The sequence below is a fragment of the Podarcis pityusensis genome (genome assembly GCF_964106645.2).
Source record: "Podarcis pityusensis genome assembly, chromosome: 8".
Lineage (NCBI taxonomy): Eukaryota > Metazoa > Chordata > Lepidosauria > Squamata > Lacertidae > Podarcis > Podarcis pityusensis.
In genome coordinates this window covers 76,593,272-76,614,565 of record NC_138033.1, presented here as the reverse complement: position 1 = coordinate 76,614,565, position 21,294 = coordinate 76,593,272, and the positions used below count along the sequence as shown (strand labels likewise).

Sequence of the window (21,294 nt, the reverse complement as noted above, 5' to 3'; positions counted from 1 at the left end):
AATTTGAGTGCCTCACTTGTAGTTCTATAAATCACTTAATGTGTCAGCATGAATGGTAGTTATTAATACAGTGGTACCTCTAGTTAGGGACTCGATCCTTTCCGGGGTGCCATTCGCACCCCGAAAAGTCCGCAACTAGAGCGCCAATTCTGCACATGCGCAAGGGGTTTGCCGCGTTCGTATCCTGAAAAAACGCAACCGGAGTCTGACGTAACAAGAGGCACAACTGTATTGCAGTTGTTGTATAAGGGATTATTATTTTGATTGGAAAGCAATCGAAATTAATAAGATTTTGGAACGCAGAAATAAAGAAAAGCATCAAACCATCAATTCTAGCACACGGGGGCGGGGGCACCTAAATCGTATAATTCGGTATTTGGATGACTGGTATTAGCAGTGCTCTTTTTCTAAAATAATGTTTAGGGGTACTCTCATTTTGACTCAGAAAATCACCACGTTATAGTTCAAATAGGGAAAAATAAACACAGTAAATGGACAAAAGTACAAAGATTCACAAAATGTTTAGGGGTATCCATCCCCCCCAGAAAAAAAGCACTGGGTATTAGTAGTTATATCATAATTTGGTATTGTTATAATGAAGTTATTTTTGGATTGTAATTGAAAAATTAATAAAAAATAGGGGTCAGCAAACTTTTTCAGCAGAGGGCTGGTCCACTGTCCAGACCTTGTGGGGGGCCGGACTATATTTTGGCAAAAAAAAATATGAACAAATTCCTATGCCCCACAAATAACCCAGAGATGCATTTTAAATAAAAGGACACATTCTACTCATGTAAAAACACACTGATTCCTGGACCGTCCACAGGCCAGATTTAGATTGGGCTGTATCTGGCCCCTGGGCCTTAGTTTGCCTACCCATGGACTAGATAACCCTCCTGGTCTATTCTAACCCACGTCAGAGTTTAGTCACCGGACGTTTACCTCGTGCGCTGCTGTTCCTTTGCAGCCACGTAGAAACTGAAGTCGAATTTCCACCCTCTCTTGGCGTCGCACGACAAGGTGGTCACCATCCACTTCTTGGGGCCCGTCTGTTGGACATGCCCTACTGTGGACATACAAGCGGTCAGCCTCTTGGTGAAGTTACCGTAAGGAACTCTATACACCTAAGCAATGGATTAATGAAAACAGAAGACTTCACTAACACATGTCTCGGAGCCGAGGAAAATGGGACGTAAAAAAAAAGAGAGAGAGAGATATTAGCATCGCACACTTTTCCCTGCATGAAGTGGCAACTAGATGATAATAATAAATTTAATTCATACCCCGCCCTCCCCGGCCAGAGCCGGGCTCAGGGCGGCTAACACCATTAAAATTACAGTAAAAACATAGTACTACTACTACTACTAATAATAATAAAACCAATTTAAAATACAGGTTAAAATGCAATTTAAAATGCAGCCTCATTTTAGAAGTAGCCCATAGATCGAAACCATAAGGGGAGGGAAACATAAGGGTCAGACTGAGTCCAAACCAAAGGCCAGGCAGAACAGCTCCGTCTTGCAGGCCCTGCGGAAAGACATCAAGTCCCACAGAGCCCTGATCTCTTGTGACAGAGTGTTCCACCAAGTCGGGGCCAGTACTGAAAAGGCCCTGGCCCTAGTTGAGACCAATCTAACCACCTTGAGACTTGGGACCGCCAAGGTGTTGTCATTTGTGGACCTTAAGGTCCTCCGCGGGGCATACCAGGAGATAAAGGCTTTTAGGCTTGCTGTGTACACCCCCACACCCCCACACCAGATTGTGTGCTAAAACTATTGCACAAGCCCAGCTCCCTCTAACCAGTAACCAATGGGTGCAAATGGCAAGGACTAGACATTAGGAATGACTTTCGGATGGCAAGACTCCCTTTCCTTTTAAACAGAGGCTGGTTGGGCGATCTGTCGTGGATTCTTTTGCGGAGATTCCTGCATGACAGGGGGTTCTGCTAGATGACCCTCTGGGTCCCTTCCAACTCTACGATTCTAATAATAATAATAATAATAATAATAATAATAATAATAATAATATATTTATACCTTACCAATCTGGCTGGGTTTCCCCAGCCACTCTGGGTGGTTCCCAACAGAATATTAAATAATAAATAAAATAATAATAATAAAACTTTAAAAACTTCTGTAAACAGGGGAAAATTCCCTGCAAATTCCATGAGATAGCTAGCAGTGGGTAAGGCCAAATGTAGTTTAGTGACATCGGGAGGGACAAACGTCCCCCTCTCCTGCCCTAAACAGGGAACCTTGGGCGCTATCAGACAATTACTAATAATACAGTGGTGCCCCGCAAGACGAATGCCTCGCAAGACGAAAAACTCGCTAGACGAAAGGGTTTTGCGTTTTTTGAGTCGTTCCGCAAGACGAATTTCCCTATGGGCTTGCTTCGCAAGACGAACCGTCTTGCGAGTTCTTGCGAGTTTGTTTCCTTTTTCTTAAAGCCGCTAAGCTGTTAATAGCCGCTAAGCCGCTAATAGCCGCTAATAGCCGTGCTTCGCAAGACGAAAAAACCGCAAGACGAAGAGACTCGCGGAACGGATTAATTTCGTCTTGTGAGGCACCACTGTATAAAAATAAAACCAGTCTCACATCGTGCAACAGGACTCCGGGGGGGGGGGGGAGGAAATCCCATGCATTTTACCCCCAGAGACGTTCCCCATATCTTGGCCTTCCCTGCCCTGCCTACATGGAGCTGCATTAATGAGAGCATTGTGTCTCAGCCGCACAGGTAATTGATAGGTGCTCTGGAAACTCACCAGGAAAGAGGGGATGTCCCCGTCTCCTGCTGACACCGTCTGCCACGGCGCCGGGACGGTGGCATTGAGAGAGAATCTGTAGACCACTGGCCGCCCTTTGCCTTTGGATTTGAAGATGTAGACTGTTCCCTGGGGGTCTGCTGCAGAACATGGTACAGTCAACCTGAGGGAGCCCTGAAAAATCCACCCACCAGCCAGACTTCGCCCTCAACATCACCACAACAAATTCGGCTAGACGACCCTTCCAGACCTTCCCAGACCTGGGTGCCAGCAGAGGACTAAGAGAAAACCATTGGTTTTTTTTGGGGGGGGGGTTAAAGGTAAAGGGACCCCTGACCATTAGGTCCAGTCGTGACCGACTCTGGGGTTGTAGCGCTCATCTCGCTTTATTGCCCGAGGGAGCTGGCACACAGCTTCCACGTCATGTGGCCAGCATGACTAAGCCGCTTCTGGCGAGCCACAGCAGCGCACAGAAACGCCGTTTACCTTCCCGCCGGAGCGGTACCTATTTATCTATTTGCACTTTGACGTGCTTTCGAACTGCTAGGTTGGCAGGAGCAGGGACCGAGCAACGGGAGCTCACCCCGTCGCGGGGATTCGAACCGCCGACCTTCTGATCGGCAAGTCCTAGGCTCTGTGGTTTAACCCACAGCGCCACCCGCATCCCTATGTTGGGGGGTTAAAGGTTCTCTAAAGGCATTATATTCACAGAGGAGGCTGACTTCCACCCTTGTGTATGAGTCACATTCAGCCACTGGGTGGGGTGGGGTAGGTTGTAGGATCTGTTCCTTTTCCATGTGGAATATCCTAGCCATGCTAGGAGGAAGCATCATGCTTTAAATGTATTAGTGGATGTGACGTGCGATTAAAAGGTTCAAATCATTCCACATGCAGAGGTGCGACACCAGCAAGAGAAAGAGGCAGCCTGTCCCATCTCTGTATGAATATTTGTTCTGAGCTTGCCTTCATCCAAGCCTAAATCAGTGACACATGCAGAAAAATAGAAGGCTTATACAGTGGTACCTTGGGTTACATACGCTTCAGGTTACATACGCTTCAGGTTACAGACTCTGCTAACCCAGAAATAGTACCTGGGTTACGAACTTTGCTTCAGGATGAGAACAGAAATCACACCATGGTGGCACGGCAGCAGAGGGAGGCCCCATTAGCTAAAGTGGTATCTCAGGTTAAGAACAGTTTCAGGTTAAGAACGGACCTCCAGAACGAATTATGTTCTTAACCCGAGGTACCACTGTACAGTGCTACATCGGGTTACATATGCTTCAGGTTACAGACTCTGCTAACCCAGAAATAGTACCTCGGGTTAAGAACTTTGCTTCAGGATGAGAACAAAAATCATGCTCCGGCGGTGCGGTGGCAGCAGGAGGCCCCAGTTTCAGGTTAAGAACAGATCTCCAGAATGAATGAAGTACTTAACTCGAGGTACCACTGTACTACATTTCTCAATCCAAGATATACCCAGCAAGAGAACAACCTGAGATAAAGAAATGGTGTCTATGTTTGCATATTTTTCCTCTTCCCTCTTCCCTTCTCTTTCCTTTTGTGTTGTGACTTTTAGATTGCCCTGTTTCTATTAATCTTATGTGAGCTGCTTTGGGCACCTTTGCGGATAAAGAGCAGGGTTAACTCACCTTGTACGATTCCATCCCCTGCAGCGCTTCCTCGGCTACCCCACACAAGGCCAGATCCCCGCTTCTTCTTCTCCAGAGAGGTGCGGATGTTATTCTGCAAATTACGGGGTTTTTCCTGAAACAAGCCTGTCGCACAATGTTAGTCAGGGACAAAAGGATCTCCAGCATCAAGAGGAGGACAGCTAGGCTGGCTAGCCCCCCACCATCTTGGACTCTTACCCCAATCCCACCTGGAAGTCACAGGGATCAAACCTGGGGCCATTTGCATGTGTACCTTGTACTCTGCCACTGAGCGACAGCCCTTCCCTTAAGACACAGGAACATCCGAAGCTGCCCTATACAAAGTGAGGCCACTGGCCCTTCAGTATTGTCTACTCTGACTGGCAGCGACTCTTTGGGGCTTCAGACAGGGAGCCTTATCCCAATTCTGGAGATACTGGGCTTTAAACTTCTGCATGCAGAGCAGATGTTCTAACCACTGAGCTATTTATTTATTTATTATTATTATTATTATTATTATTATTATTATTATTATTTATGTGTATGCCGCCTTTCTATCTTACAATACTCATGGCGGTTTACAAGCCGAGGAAACAAAAAATGTATATCTTATAACAATCTAATGCAATACAAAAATGTGATAGTAAAACATAACTTTAAAATAGGCAACCTAAATCAAAAAAAGTAACATTCAACAATCACTAGAATAGTATAAAATAATATCAACATATAAAAGTTAAACAGAAATCCACTCAACAGTTACAATAATATCTAAACTATAATCAATAAAACGGCAAGCCACAGTACATAAAACAATACAATACACATAGAGGGTAGCTATGGCCCTTCCCCTTCTTATGCACCGTATTTTTCGCTCTATAAGACGCACTAGACCATAAGACGCACCTAGTTTTTGGAGGAGAAAAACAAGGAAAAAAAACATTCTGAATCTCAGAAGCCAGAACAACAAACGGGATCACTGCGCAGCGAAAGCAGCGATCCCTCTTGCTGTTCTGGCTTCTGGGATAGCTGCGCAGTCTGCATTCGCTCCATAAGACGCACACACATTTCCCCTTACTTTTTAGGAGGGAAAAAGTGAGTCTTATAGAGCAAAAAATACGGTAATTATTTATTTCTCCAAGGAGCTCAAGGTGGCTCTCCCCAACTCTTTAATCAAGCCTGTTAGGCTGAGAGGCGGTGACTGGTCCAAGGTCACCTAGCCAGCTTCACAAGGGAGCATGAATTCGAACCTTGGTCTCCCACTCCTTTGCCTGACACTCGAACCCAGTGGGAGTTGTAGTCCAAAAACAGCCGGAGACCCCAGTTTGGGAAACGCTGCTCTAACCATTACACCACACTGGGGAGGAGTTTCTTTCACCCTTTGGTCATGATCTTGGGAGAGGCTGATGGGAGCCAAAGTCATAGTGACTTCTCCCACAATTTGATGCGAGTTCTGCACCACAGCCAGCTCCAAAACACAATCTTGCCCCATAAAATCCAACTTCGGGTGCAAGGCTGTGCTCTCCAACCCATGCAGGCCCCCTTCCCACCCAAGCCCCCTTAAAAACACTGAATGGAATAAAAAAATAAACCAAGAATTGAATTTGTATCAAAAATGGGAGGCCTTCAGAACATATCAAAATTATACCATGTTAAAATCTGTAGCAGCTTTTGAGTGATCCCAGCAGTTTTTATTAATTGCTTATATAAATATAAACATTTATAAATTGTGAAAATATTAACATAAAAAAATAGTATTTTGATATGGCAGTAAATTTATGTAAAAAGAATTAAGGAATAAATGGGAAGTCGGGTATAAAAGATGACGAGATTTTTTTATTTTTATTGTAACATGAAATTGTAATCACAATTTTTTGTCATAATTTTTGTCTTAATAACAGATTGTGTAAATTTCATTTTCTTTCCTTTTTTCCTCCCCTCTTAAGTTGCACCCCCTTTTCAATATTGTTCCCCTTTTTTGTATGTAATAAGCATGGAAATAAAAAAGGGAAAATAAATAAATAAAATATAAATAAAATAAAAACACTGAATGGAAAAGCAGAGTGGTACTATTTTGCATCAACTATTTTGGATCTCCAGGAGGGATGGCTCTCTGTTGACCAGCAATCTCCGAACACAGCTGGGTCTCTAGCCGAGAGGCCCAACTCACCTGAGCAGGTGACGCAGGAGATGCCCTCAGCGCTCAGGTTGTACTTTAGGTCCAGCAGGACCTGGATGTTGGTGTCGGGCCTGAAGAGAAGGGGAGCCCGGCTTGCTGGGCGGAGGCGGCTGGCGAAGAAGACGGACAGAAGGAGAACAGAGAGGAAGAGCCCTGGAGGAAAAAAGGGGGGGAGGGTCAAAGATGGACCGTGCCAGCATCTTCTCACCTCACATCCCACTTCCGCACAGGAACAATGTCAACATTATAGTTGCTTTTTGTGAATGTGTACTAATGTTTATATGTAGAACACCTGAGAATGGGCTAAGTTTCTTTCACCTCTGTGGGCCGAGTGGCTTACTTTGAAAAACAAATTTTGTATCTGTGGACTGCTATTACTTTAGATCTGAAAATGGATTACATTTATGTAGATTTGTTTTTTATATTGCTTTAATTTTATTAGCATTTAATTACTTTTTAATAATTATCTTTTACATGTTTTCAGCTCTTTGTATTTTATCTGTGTAGTTTTAAACTGCCTCTAGTCCTGCTTTGGGGAAAAGCCCGGATATGAATACACTGATTATGATTAATAATAATATAGTTTATTTTGTGCATTTTGATTATATTAATAATAATATAGATTCCTTTGTGCATTTTGATTATATTAATAATAATATAGTTTATTTTGTGCATTTTGATTATATTATTATTATTAATAATAATAATATAGTGTCCTTTGTGCATTTTGATCATATTTCACTGGATTTGAAATATAGAAGTCCTTCTTCTAAATTTCAGTGGTTGTGTAACTGGTTTCTACAGTTTGCAAACTGCTTTGGAACCTAATTGGGCATCGAGAAGAATATAAATTACAGTGGTGCCCCGCAAGACGAATGCCTCGCAAGACGAAAAACTAGCTAGACGAAAGGGTTTTGCTTTTTTTGAGTCGTTCCGCAAGACGAATTTCCCTATGGGCTTGCTTCGCAAGACGAAACGTCTTGCGAGTTCTTGCGAGTTTGTTTCCTTTTTCTTAAAGCCGCTAAGCCATTAATAGCTGCTAAGCCGTTAATAGCCGCTAAGCCGTTAATAGCCGCTAATAGCCGCTAAGCCGTTAATAGCCGCTAAGCCGCTAAGCCGCTAATAGCCGTGCTTCGCAAGACGAAAAAACCACAAGACGAAGAGACTCGCGGAACGGATTAATTTCATATTGCGAGGCACCACTGTAATAGATAATCATATATATGGCAATAAATATTGGATCTCCACAAAACAGATCCAGGAATGCTTACCGACAATCACCCATCTGCTCTTCACGGCTGACCACAAAACCCAGACCTGGAGGAGCTCCTGAAGGTGAGCGATGAGATGCCCCTGGCTGTTATTCTTGGTGGGGAGTTGAAGATTCTCAGGCAGCACTGAGACCAAGGGAACATCTCCCATTTCCAGAGTCACTAGCAGAGGAGCAAAGAACACTTTTAAGGTCAAAGGCTCCTTTCCCTTCCTTTCCATCTGTCCCAAATCTTCCAGCATTCACCTTCACTGGGTTAACCTCTGATAATGAGAGGGAGGAAGGTCCTCCTTCACACAGTGAATAAGTTAGATGGCAGAACCAGTGAGGGTCACCAACCCAGATGGCTTTAAAAGAAGGTTGGGCAAGTTCATTGAGACGGATAGGTTTGCTGTCAGTGCCGACGAGCCACCAATATTTATCATTCATTCCTTTTCTTCACATCCCACCTGTTCCTCTAAGAAGCTCATGGGGGTGCACAGAGTCCTCCTCTTTCCCTTTTTATTCTCACAACAATCCTGTGAGGTAGGTTGTGCTCACTGCCACTGGCCCAAAGTCAGACCCAGTGAGCTTCATGACTGAGTGGGGAGATTTGAACCCGAGTCTGTAACCACTACACCAAATGGACTCTATCTTTTCTTAAGCAACCAGACCCGTACACAGATTGCCCATTGCAGTTGCACCCTAGATTTGTGCCAATGGGCGATATCATATCTGCAGCTTTATTTTCAATCTCTCTCTCCCACCAATCCCAGGGGTGAAATTTGCAAAGCTTTACAATAATCCTCTTCATCCCCCCAAAATTCTGAAATGATAACCCCTCCATTTAAAGGTAAAGGGACGCCTAACCATTAGGTCCAGTTGTGGCCGACTCTGGGATTGCGGCACTCATCTCGCTTTATTGGACGGGGGAGCTGGCGTACAGCTTCCACGTCATGTGGCCAGCATGACTAAGCCGCTTCTGGCGAGCCACAGCAGCGCACAGAAACACCGTTTACCTTCCCGCCGGAGCGGTACCTATTTATCTATTTGCACTTTGACGTGCTTTAGAACTGCTAGGTTGGCAGGAGCAGGGACTGAGCAACGGGAGCTCACCCCGTCGCGGGGATTCAAACCACTGACCTTCTGATCAGCAAGTCCTAGGCTCTGTGGTTTAACCCACAGCGCCACCCATGTCCCTTACCCCTACATTTAGCACCTCCCTATTGTTAGTCTTGTTACCCCCCCAAAAAAATATATCCTGAAAGCATGGGTGTCGCCAGGGGGTCTGGGGGTCAGCTGCTACCCCAAAATCAAGTAAATAAAGAAAAATACTTAGCTAAAAGTAGAAATTGTCAGTATCAATGTCACAACTAAAGGTCCCAACCAATGAGGAATGGCAACTAAAATTGACAGAATATGTACAACTTGCAGGCTTCACATATAGAATAAGAGAACAAGAAGAACATACATTTAAAGAAGATTGGAAAACGTTTATTGAATATATAGGGAATAATTGTGTACAGCTGAAAACGCTGGCAGCATTTAACAGTGTAAATAAGTTTTGATGGATGCAGTAACAGAAATACCGAATGGTATAGTTTTTGTAAAATATGCAGGGATTTTATGATATGTAAAATGAACCATGGAAAGAGAAGAAGGGAAGTCCTCGATATCTCAAGGATGTAAAATGTTTATCTTAAATTGTAAAACACACACACACACATATTTATATGCGCACAGAAATCGTAGAAAAATTCTGAGAGATTTTTCTGAGCACTTGGGGTCAAAAGAAGGTAATTAAGACAACTGTTGTGGAGACATTTCATTCAGAATCTGCTAGACAGAGCCAGACAGAGAATAATGAGAGGTGGGTATTCTGGCCCCCCAAAAAACATAAATCTTGGCTTTGCCCATGCCTCAAAGTATGGTTCCTCCTTGGTTTAGCATGTTGGAGAGAAACACTCTCTTCCTTCATTATAATGACTGCCTCATGCATGCATACACTGAACCACCTTCCCTGCCCTGCTGACCTGAGGGGGTCCCTGGAGGAAATTGCCCTCCTGTCTCATATTATTCCAGAAACGCTGCAAAGAAGCCATTTCCATAAATTACCATGCAGGGCAGGGATGGCATATCAACGAGGTGAAGCGCCTGGCGAAGCAGGAATTTCGAGCACCCGGGGCTGTTTCCTGAGAGGCACCTGACCCCGGATTGCAAAGGACCGCTTTGCGGGAGGAAAGGTTTGTGCAGGAAAACAAACTCTCCATCTGAGCAAATGATCTCGGTGAGGAAGCAGGTATCCCAAGTCGGTTTCAGGGGATGGTGGGTGGGAAGATCATAGGAATAAAAAAGGAGAGCCTGGCTGGATCGAGCCAATGGCCTGTCTAGTCCAGCATCCCATTAAAGGTAGAATCGTAGAATTGCAGAGTTGGAAGGGACCCCGAGGGTCATCTAGTCCAACCCCCTGTGTCAGGGAAGTGCAAAAGGCTAGAGAGCCAAGGGGGGAGACTAGCACTTATAGAGAGCCGAAAGAGCTAATTAGCAGTTTCTCATCTGACTCGGAAGAAGAGACAGGGAGGGGGGATTCAGAGCCCGGAACTAGCTATTCACTGAACAGAAGAAGTAAGAGGCAGGTCTTTCGACAATTGGCCTGCTGGGGGAGGAGGAGTAAGAAAAAGCCATTCGAGGCATCTGAGTGAGACAGGCACGGACATGCCTTTGAAGCTCTCAGAACTGTTTGAACTTTGTAAATAAATCTTAAAGACAGAAACTGGCTGCGAGCCTGGAGTTTTATCTATGCTAGCTTTGGCAGCACCAACCCCTTACACCCTGCAATGCAGGAATCTTTTTGCCCCATAAGGGTCTCAAACCCACAACCCCAAGATTCAGTCTCATGCTCTACCGACTGAGCTATTGGGATGGAAGAATCTGACACTCCCAATTCTCTGCATCTCCAGCCTTAAATTCGGTTTTCCACTCTTTTCTCCAGCAAAAGAGAATAAATTCTTATGCAAATTCTTCAGCATTTTAGTGCTGGTTTCTCCTCATACTGACATCTTTTTCTACACACTTTTGACTTTTGTTATGCTTGCAGACCACTCCAAGTGTCCCTATTTTCCAGGGGTGGTCCCAGATTTACAGAAGCCATCCCAGTTTCTGATTTGAACCTGTAATTGTCCCTCTTCACCTTAGGACGTCCCTATTTTCACCAGAGAAATGTCGGAGGGTATGTGTTTGTAGTTAAGCAGTTTTTTTATACGTCGTAGGCTCCTTGAGCATGGTTTTGCTTTGGAAAGGCAGAAGACAAATAAATTGAAGGATTGGTTGATATAACTTTTTGCAAAGCGTTTCCCCTAATTACAACACATTTCTGCATGTCATTTTCACAAATTTGCAAGGAGCTTATGATGGGAGGATGGGTAATAAATAAAATAATTACAGTAGCAACAATGACATGAGAAGAGCTTGCTGGGTTAGTTACAGATAGGTAGCCGTGTTGGTCTGCCATAGTCAAAATAAAAGAATCCAATGTGAGAAATGGCTTAGTCATGTATAATGGGATAAGAATCCAATGTCGATTCTTATCCCATTATACATGACTAAGCCATTTCTCACCTTCTCACCCCTTGCCTTTTCCTGTAAGACCCATTACAGTCGTTAAGAGTCGTCAGCAGGCTCATCCCAGCTATCTGCCAATCTCCCATTCCCACCACCCTTCTGAGTAATACCCCTCCCCACCTTCTCACTATATAGAAGGATCTGGCAACTTCTGTTTCAGTGTATCTGAAGAAGTGTGCTTGCACACGAAAGCTCATACCAAGAACTAACTTAGTTGGTCTTAAAGGTGCTACTGGAAGGATATTTTTTATTTTGCTGGGTTAGGACAGTGATCTATATAGCTCAGCATTTTGGAATCACAGAATTGTAGAATTGGAAGGGGCACTGAGGGTCATTTAGTTCAACCCCTTGCAATGCAGGAATCTCAGCCCCAAATCCTTTTCAAATGTCCTTCTGTCAAGCCACGTGTCCCGCTGTATTTATTGTGCATGTGAATTCTCTCTCTTTCCATAAAAAAATACAACAAGAGTCTCCATAGAGAAAAGAACATAGCAATAAGATTTTTATTATTATTAAATGAATTTATATACCGCCCTATACCCAGGGGTCTCAGGGTGGTTCACAGAATAAAATAGATATAAAACCACAAAATACCTAATAAAAATAAAAACAACAACCTAATACCCCCCCACAAAAAATACATTTCAAAAAGGAATAGGATGTAAATTGAATCAACCAAAGGCCTGGTTAAAAAGGAATGTTTTTGACTGGCATCTGAAGGCGCCAGGTGAACTTCCCTGGGGAGAGAATTCCACAGATGGGGAGCCACTGCAGAGAAGGCCCCGTTCTCATGTTGCCACCCTCCAGACCTCTTGAGGAGGAGGCACAGGAAGGAGGGCCTCAGAAGATGATCTCAGGGTCTGGGTAGGTTCATATGGAAAGATGCGGTCCTTGAGGTATTGCGGTCCTGAGCTGTTTATGGCATCATTTTACATGGCCTTAAAACATTGGCAGTCCCTATAGGCTCTCCGCAGACAGTTTTGTGAGGCTGGCGGGAGAGCTTTACTTTCTTTCTCCCCCTTACATATGAAAAGGAGGGAGGCCAAGTTTCATCATACGTAGGTATCCCCATTTGCAACTCTTCTAAGTGAATTTTCTCTTTTAAGTTGAAGCTGCCTGAGAAACAGTTGCTATTCAAATGTGATTTTGGTTTTAAACGCAGTGTAAGGTAGTCTCTATAGGGGTATATTGTATTTAATTATGGGGTATCAGAGTTTTTAGGGGGCTAACCAGGCTGGGATAGCTGAGATAGCAGGCTTGTTGGTTTCTGAATGTCTGATGTAGATTTTCAATTTTGTTGTTCTGTATGGGACAATGAGTAGGGATGCTGGTGGCGCTGTGGGTTAAACCACAGAGCCTAGGACTTGCCGATCAGAAGGTCGGTGGTTCAAATCCCCACAACGGGGTGAGCTCCCGTTGCTCAGTCCCTGCTCCTGCCAACCAAGCAGTTCAAAAGCACCTCAAAGTGCAAGGAGATAAACAGGTACTGCTCCGGCGGGAAGGTAAACGGCGTTTCCATGCGCTGCTCTGGTTCGCCAGAAGCGGCTTAGTCATGCTGCCCACATGACCCGGAAGCTGTATGCCGGCTCCCTCGGCCAATAAAGCAAGATGAGCGCTGCAACCCCAGAGTCGGTCACGACTGGACCTAATGGTCAGGGGTCCCTTTACCTTTATGGGACAATGACAATAAACATTATTGTAACGTAAGGAAACCGTTCATTGTTACGGTTATGTTACAGCTCTTTTGTATGATCATGTATTGTATGGATTTTTTATTTATTTTTTTAAAAAAGACACTGAGCTCAGCCCTGCCTCTCAGGGACTGCCTACCTGGCTCGTCTTCCACATTGAGCAAGGGGATGTCGTCGTCCAGGTAAGAAAGGCCGCCTGGCCCTGGACCACCCGCAGCCTCCGAGGAGATGAACAGCCCATCTGAAACATGCAGGGAATTCGGCTTCACGCATTTCTGGCTGCAGCTGCGGGAGAGGGAGGGATGGGTGCCGAGTGAGCATCTCAGAGCACTTTGCCCCTTGCAAAACACCTGCGGCTCGTCATTGTCGACACAGCCAAGGGCAGATCGAGCGGATCGGGAAAGGGTCGTGCTCAGAGCCGGGCATCAGGTGCACTTGATATGTAAGCAATTTCCCCTGCTGTTGCGCCAGAGGGTTTGAGAAAGAGACATGCAAAAATTCACACATTCTTGCTGGATCCTTGCAGCACCAATGGGGAATCTGTGATGCTCTCGAGATGTTGCTGGACTCCAGCTTCTTTCAAGTCACCCCCCCAGCCTGCAGCCAGCCTGGCCAAGAGCCAAGAGGAATGGGGGCATAGCTGTCAACTGTCCCTTATTTGGCGGGAAACTCCCTTATCCCAGAGCCATGTCCCGCTGCTGTCCCTTATTGATGATGTCCCTTAAATTTCCCAGGTTTCAAAGGAAGCAGCTCCTCTCCCTCCCTCCCTGCCAGCCATGGAGGAGGGAGGCTCCAACTGTGTTGCTTGGCTGCCCGCCCCGCCCCCCTCCGGCCTCCTCTCACTAGCCTCGGCCCCTGGGAGCCCCTCCCCACCGGGCTGGCAGGAGCCTCGGGCCCTTCCGCCGCCATCCTCCTTGTGGCCGCCACACTGAGCTTCTCTGCCTGGGCCCTCCCCTTTGCCTGTCGCTGCTGCTGCCGCTCCCGCTAGGCCGTACTGCGGCTGCGCCACCGAAGAACCCGGATAAGATGGGCAGCCTGGCGCAGCCTATGAATTGCTGGGGAGCCTTGAGAGGAGAGTGAGGGCAACCATAGAGAAAGCAGTTCAGAGAGAGGAGGAGGAGGCGGAGGTGGAGTCGCGGGCAGGTGTTCCAAGGGCTAACTATAGAGGGGGAAAGCAGAGGAAGGACCGCAAGCGCTTCTCCCATAGATTTGTAGTGGTAGACTAGCATAGATGGTCTGATTTGCGGGTTTACTTTGGGCGCTATTTCCCCCCCTCTCCTCCCGCCCCGCCTAATGGAACTGAGAGCTGCAGATGGAGCACGAGAGAAAAGATACAGAACTGCAGCAGCATCTTCGTAGCTTGGACTTCGTTTTGCGCGAAAAGTGGTTGCTGCTTGTAGTTATTTAATTGCAGTGTTTCATCAGCTGGTGTCTTGAGCAGCAACCTCTGGAAACGAAGGGCTAAAAACCAGCGCTGCTCTCCCAAATTAACTGGTCCCTTTTAACTTTGTATTTCAGCTGGTTGACTAAAAACCCTTATTTTGGCTGCTGATCCCTTATTTTCAAATCTGTAAGTTGACAGCTATGGATGGGGGAAGGTTGTAGTCTAGCAACACCTGAAGTGGCACAGGGTCCCTGGCCGGGGCTAATTGGAGCTGGAGTCCAGCCAGTTGGAAGGCAGGGATGGAGAACCTGCAGCCTTCCTCATGTTGTTGGACTCCAACTAAGAGCATAAGAAGTGCTGAATCGGGCCAATCGCCCATCTAGTCCAGCATCCTGTTCTCACAGTGGCCAACCAGATGCCTATGTGAAACCTGCAAGCAGGATTCGAACACAAGAGCACCCTCCCCTCCTGAGGGTACCAACAACTGGTAGTCAGAAGCATCGCTGCCTCTGACTGTGGGGGTCTCATCAACCCCAGCTGGCAGTGCCAATATTCAGGGATGAAAGGAGTTGCAGTCCAGCAACAGTTGTCTGGGGTGAGCCGGCAGCAAATCACACTGTGCAAGTTGGAGTTAACTCTTTATTAGCAAGAACACGATCTGCACTGACTTGGTGGAGTGTCAGGCCTAATGAGCACAGCCTGGTAGATCTTGCCCCACGGATCAGTTGCCAAGATTAAAAATCCCTGCCTCCCCGCAGGCCTCTAAGTCCCCTCCTCTCCAGGGCTTTCCCCAAGCAATTGAGGACTACACCTGCAGGCAGCCAACCTCTGCTGCGCCCTTTTCATGCCTCTTCTGGTCCTGGGAGACAAGGAGGGAAGGGAGCTCATCTCTGCCTCTTCATCTCCCACCTCCCCTGCTTCAGCTTCCACCTCTGATCCTGGACTTTTCCTGCTACAGACTCTCCCAGCTCACTAAACTCTGCCACCTCTTCATCTTCCGACACGTCCTCTCCCTAGTCTTCTCCATCTGACTACTCAGCATCATCCCAGTACCACTCCCCAGCCTCTGAGCTTCTTTCCCTTGGTGGTTCCCCATCTGGTTTCACCAACCATCCCTCTGTGTCCAACCAATCCCTGACAAACATATGGAGTGCCACAAGCTCCCAACCCCTGCCTTACAACGACCTTGCAGGGAAGGCCAATATTATTGCATCCACTTTTTCAGACAGGTTTTTGAGGCTGAATAGGTGTGCTTTCCTTAGGCATCAATAATAATAATAATAATAATAATAATAATTTATTATTTATACCCCGCCCACCTGGCTGGGTTTCCCCAGCCACTCTGGGCAACTCCCAACAGAATATTAAAAACAAAATAAAACATCAAACATTAAAACCTCCCTAAACAGGGCTGCCTTCAGATGTCTTCTAAAAGGCAGACTGCTGTTTATTTCCTTGACATCTGAAGGGAGGGCGTTCCACAGAGTGGGCGCCACTACCAAGAAGGCCCTCTGCCTGGTTCCCTTAAATCTCACTTCTCGCAGTGAGGGAACCGCCAGAAGACCCTCAGAGCTGGACCTCAGTGTCCGGGCTGGACGATAGGGGTGGAGGTGCTCCTTTAGGTCTATTGGGCTGAGGCCGTTTAGGGCTTTCAAGGTCAGCACCAGCACTTTGAATTGTACTCGGAAACGTACTGGGAGCCAATGTAGGTCTTTCAGGACCGGTGTTATATGGTCTCGGTGAAAACCAACATGGGGTCCCTTTTGTCACCATGCCTCTTCCACAGGGTTAAGCTGAGAGGCGGTGAATGGCTCCCAGTAGCCCACTGAGCTCCCCTCCAGAGTGGGGCTCTGAACCCTAGTCTCCCAAGTCCTAGTCCAACACCCTAATCACTATGCCACACTGGCTCTCAGATATCACAATTGTTCAGCCATTAGGCCATGTGACCAGCTGCCCTCTGCAAGTTCCCCTCTGACAGCTCAGTCAATGAACCTCACCTGGCTTGGCAGGCGTTCTCCAAGGGCGACAAGTAGAGGGACCAGACCCCGAGGGCTGCAGGCATGATGAAGAGGACTGCCACCCAGCAGCAGGAAATGATCAGGGACATGAAGAGGCCAAAATCGTGGACAGCGGGGATCTGCAGGAGAAAGGAGAGATGGAGGCAGATTTCAATTCTGTTTGCATTTAGGTGGCGTTGTGGTCTAAACCACTGAGCCTAGGGCTTGCCAATCAAAATGCATGTGCATGGGCCTCCTCTGACCCAGATGTGCACCAGAAATAACACTTGCGCATGCGCACAAGCTATTTCCGGTGCTCCTCTGACCTGGAAGTGGGCAGCTGCGCAGCGCTGCACCGGTAAGAGCAGGCGGCGGTTGCCACGGGCCAGATAAACAAGTCCCTCGGGCCTTACCGTATTTTTCACTCTATAAGACGCACCAGACCACAAGATGCACCTAGTTTTTGGAGGAGGAAAACAAGAAAAAAAAATATTCTGAATCTCAGAAGCCAGAACAGCAAGAGGGATCGCTGCACAGTGAAAGCAGCAATCCCTCTTGCTGTTCTGGCTTCTGGGATAGCTGCGCAGCCTGTATTCACTCCATAAGATGCACACACATTTCCCCTTACTTTTTAGGAGGGAAAAAGTGAGTCTTATAGAGCAAAAAATATGGTAGTTTGGGGACCCCTGGACAAAAGTTAAGGAAGAAAGAGATTAGAAGGATCTGGCGAGGGAAAGCAGGTGGGCAGAGGAGAGGAAAAGGAAAGGCAGAACTGGAGGACCTGGAGTTGAAAAGGGGGACGGGGGAGAACGAAGCTCATTTTAAATGTGCCAGAACTGAGGAGGCAGACCAATGCCTCAGTGCATTTGCAGGAGAGCTAGATGAAGAAAAGAAGTGAAAGGAAAGCAGCCGCCTGAACAAAACACAGGCTGTTGACTTCAGACTAAATGTCGATTCCTTAAACCATTATGATACGATACGATATGATAATCTTTATTGTCATTGTCCCATAAAGAACAACGAAATTGAAAAAATCTACATCAGACATTCAAAAACCAACAAGCCTGCTATCCTAGCTATTCCAGTCTGGTTAACCCCCTAAAAACTCTGATACCCCATAATTAAATACAATATACTCCCACAGAGACTACCTTACACTGCGTTTAAAACCAAAATCGCATTTGGATAAAAACTGTTTCTCAGGCGGCTAGTCCTAGTCTTTATAACCCTGTATCTTCTTCCAGAAGGCAGAAGCTGAAAGAGATCATTTCCGGGGTGCACACTATCCTGCACTATCTCTGCAGCTTTCTTATGGCACCTGGAAGCATAGATTTGATCCAAGGTGGGAAGAGTGCACCCAATTATTCCCTCCGCAGTCTTTACAACCCTGGACATCACTTTTTTATCCTTTATGCGAGGGGCGGTGATGCTTGTGTTGTATTATTTCCTCATTGTGGCATTGCCACGGGCAAGCTCCACTTCCTTCAAAGTTATAAGCAAAGCTCTCCTGAAAATGTTTACCTGGGAGAAAATGTTGGCTGCGTACGCCGCAGCTGTGGTCAAGGAGGTAAAGAAAGTGGCTTTGCCAGCTGTCTGGATGGTGTGGACCATGCGGAGGTGGAGATCTTTCAAGTGTGTGGCCTGCCGGTAGGTGTTTATGAAAACAAACACGTCATCCACACCTGAGATCACACAGAGAAGAAGGGATCAATCAGAACCTGCTGGGAATCAACCAGCATGGTCTTCAGCTGATGTCAGGCTCCACAATATTAAAACCTACCCCACTATGAATGTCTATCTCCAAGTGAGCTGTTGCCCAGGTCTGTTCCAAGATCAAGTTTTCTGTGTATTGATGGTTAAAGCTGTGCCTGAGTTGAGTGACCTGATGCCAAGTTAGACCCTTGGGTCCATCTAGTTCAGTACTGTCCACACTGGCTGGCAGCAGCTCTTCTGGCAGGGGTCTTTCCCAACCCTACCTGAGGATGCTGGGGATTGAACATGGGACCTTCTGCATGCAAAGCAGGTGCTCTGCCGGTGACCTACAGCCATCCTCTTAAGACACTGGGACATATGAAGCTGCCTTCTCCTGAGTCAGGCCAATTGGTCCATCTAACTCAGTATGGTCTACACCAGGGGTCAGCAAACTTTAAGCACCAGGCAGGCCCCACAAATAACCCAGAGATGCATTTTAAATAAAAGGACACATTCTACTCATGCAAAAACATGCTGATTCTCGGACTGTCTGTGGGCCAGATTTAGAAGGCGATTGGGCCAGATCCGGCCCCCAGGCCTTAGTTTGCCTACCCATGGCAGCAGCTCTCTAGGGTTTCAGGCAAGGGGATCCCTGGAGATCCTGAGGATTGAACCCAGGACCTTCTCCATGCAATGGGAATGCTCTGCTATTGAGCCACAGCCTGGTTTTTGACATCTGGGTAGGTTTAGGCCACTTACCAATCCCCACAATCACAAAAGCAGCCACACCATTCAGGATTCCTAGGTACTGGATCCCAAAGACGACGTGGTAGAGGAAAAGCGCCACAAGGCAACTGAGCCCGATGCTAGCAATCCCAAAGAATGAGAGGAACACTGGAAGAGGAGGAAGAGAGAGCGAAAATCAAGCAAACCACTTTGCACAGAGAACGCCCCAAAAGCGGATTCACACATGCATGCCCACAAGTGTCACAGTTGGTTTTGTGAACACACAGATGGAAAGCCTTGTGTCTGAGGTGATGGGGAACTATATTGTTACAGCTGCTGGCCAAGCGTTTCTCTGTCTCCCCAGTTGCTGGTTAACAGTCCAGAAATTGCCAGCTTCACCCACAGAAGCTAATATTAGGAGACGGTCTCCTGATTGCTGCCTTGCCAAATGCAAGGTGGTTCCTTTGAAATTAGATTCAGCAGCAACGCAAAACACAAGTGAGTGAGATTAAAGATTTTATTCTAAAGAGCAAGCAATATATACATACCAAGCAAGCACTTGGGAGCCCTCAAGAAGTGGCAAAGTAACTCCCCCAGGTAGCCTTTAGTTTGCATGGTCCCCCAGCCAATCAGTCCGTGCACAAGCTTCTCAGAAACTGTGCCCAAACCATTATAGATAGCTAGCCTGTGGCTTGCCTGACTGGCTACGCGCAGATCATTCATTACTGGCTACTTGCAGATTATTGCAAGTAGTATTCCCAATGCCTCACTTTCTCAAAACAGTGTCCAACATCAAAGAAGGTACTCATCACTATCTCTTCCTCCTAACTGATTAGGACATTGTAGGCTGTTCTCACACCATCAAAGAACTTAAGAGACAAAGAGAGGGGGAAGGAACAGGGGCAGGAAGGGCAACCAGTGTCAGATCACTAACTCTTTGATATACAATTTATCTTCCGGATAGACTGACTATACAATTGCTGAGGTTCTCTCTGGGTTTTAGAATGTGTCACGGCGCTGTGGGTTAAACCACAGGGCCTAGGACTTGCTGATCAGAAGGTCGGCGCATTAAATCCCTGCAACGGGGTGAGCTCCCGTTGCTCTGTCCCTGCTCCTGCCAACCTAGCAGTTCGAAAGTGTGTCAAAGTGCAAGTAGATAAATAGGTATTACTCTGGCAGGAAGGTAAATGGCGTTTCCGTGCACTGCTCTGGTTCGCCAGAAGCGGCTTAGTCATGCTGGCCACATGACCCGGAAGCTGTACGCTGGGTCCCTTGGCCAATAAAGCGAGATGAGCACCACAACCCCAAAGTCGGTCATGACTGGACCTAATGGTCAGGGGTCCCTTCACCTTCACCTTCACCTTCACCTTCACCACCCATCAGAACTTGGAGCAGCGGACACACCAGCAGCTCAGCAGAGGAGGCAGATGTGTTAAGTCAAAGCTACAAGCCCCATTGTCTCTGACCATTGTTCCACGGTGTTGTTCTGGGACTGAGCAGATTCATGCAGGAGAAGACTACTAATGGCTACTAGGCATGCTGGCTATGCCACAGGAAGGGAGAAAGTGCACCTGCTTGTGGATGAGGTGAGTCATTGGCTTAATCCAGAAGGGCTCTCCTTGTGTTCTAGGTTATCCTTGCTCCCGACATAGCTTACCTGAGCAGGAAGCCAGGATGTAGACCAACACTGCAATACAGCTGCTGCTGATGAAAGCCAGCAACATGTCATTGTTGAACGTCTTCCTCACTTCGTAGTCAAACAAATCCGTCCCACCATACAGCACCTGGACTTTGCTAGGAAGAAACGGGGGGGGGGGGAGAGAGAGTTATGATTACCATCTTCACTTTTGAATACTCTTATAAGAATTTAAGGTTCTGAATACAGAATAAATATTCATAAAGGCACACATATCTAAATATATGAACCGCGTGTCTGTAATAGTATGGGAGAGCAATCCTGAAGCCATTTTGACTCTCCCAATGACCTCAGATATTCCTCTGCAGCAAGGGAGGCAAATGGGGAAAGCCTTCCCATTGCCTTTTTGCTTGCAAATCCTGTCTCAAGGGCACATTTGTGTATGAATAGGGTGAGCCTGTGACCTGGAGTCAGGAACAAAAGTATTAAAGAGGTAAAGAGACCCCTGACCATTAGGTCCAGTCATGACCGACTCTGGGGTTGTGGCACTCATCTCGCTTTACTGGCCGAGGGAACCGGCATACAGCATGACTAAGCCACTTCTGGCGAACCAGAGCAGCGCACGGAAATGCCGTTTACCTTCCCACTGGGGTGGTACCTATTTATCTACTTGCACTTTGATGTGCTTTTGAACTGCTAGGTT

The 21,294-nt window shown here is 46.6% G+C and overlaps 1 protein-coding gene across 5 annotated transcripts in view; it reads right to left on the bottom strand.

Annotated features, from left to right (window-relative positions):
• The window catches only part of DISP3 (dispatched RND transporter family member 3), an 84,858-nt gene that overhangs the window by 18,005 nt on the left and 45,559 nt on the right, over window positions 1–21,294 (bottom strand). For 4 of the 5 annotated variants that reach the window (XM_081017929.1, XM_081017930.1, XM_081017927.1 and 1 more), the window contains exons 4-13: window positions 20,613–20,749; window positions 18,989–19,123; window positions 18,059–18,219; window positions 16,538–16,677; window positions 13,296–13,441; window positions 7,867–8,028; window positions 6,587–6,748; window positions 4,417–4,542; window positions 2,765–2,904; window positions 943–1,124 (exon numbers count right to left, since the gene is read on the bottom strand). In XM_081017929.1, the coding sequence (XP_080874055.1) occupies window positions 943–1,124; window positions 2,765–2,904; window positions 4,417–4,542; window positions 6,587–6,748; window positions 7,867–8,028; window positions 13,296–13,441; window positions 16,538–16,677; window positions 18,059–18,219; window positions 18,989–19,123; window positions 20,613–20,749 (1,491 nt within the window). The remainder of the gene's footprint in view (window positions 1–942; window positions 1,125–2,764; window positions 2,905–4,416; window positions 4,543–6,586; window positions 6,749–7,866; window positions 8,029–13,295; window positions 13,442–16,537; window positions 16,678–18,058; window positions 18,220–18,988; window positions 19,124–20,612; window positions 20,750–21,294) is intronic. The other variant, XM_081017928.1, reaches the window with a different exon arrangement.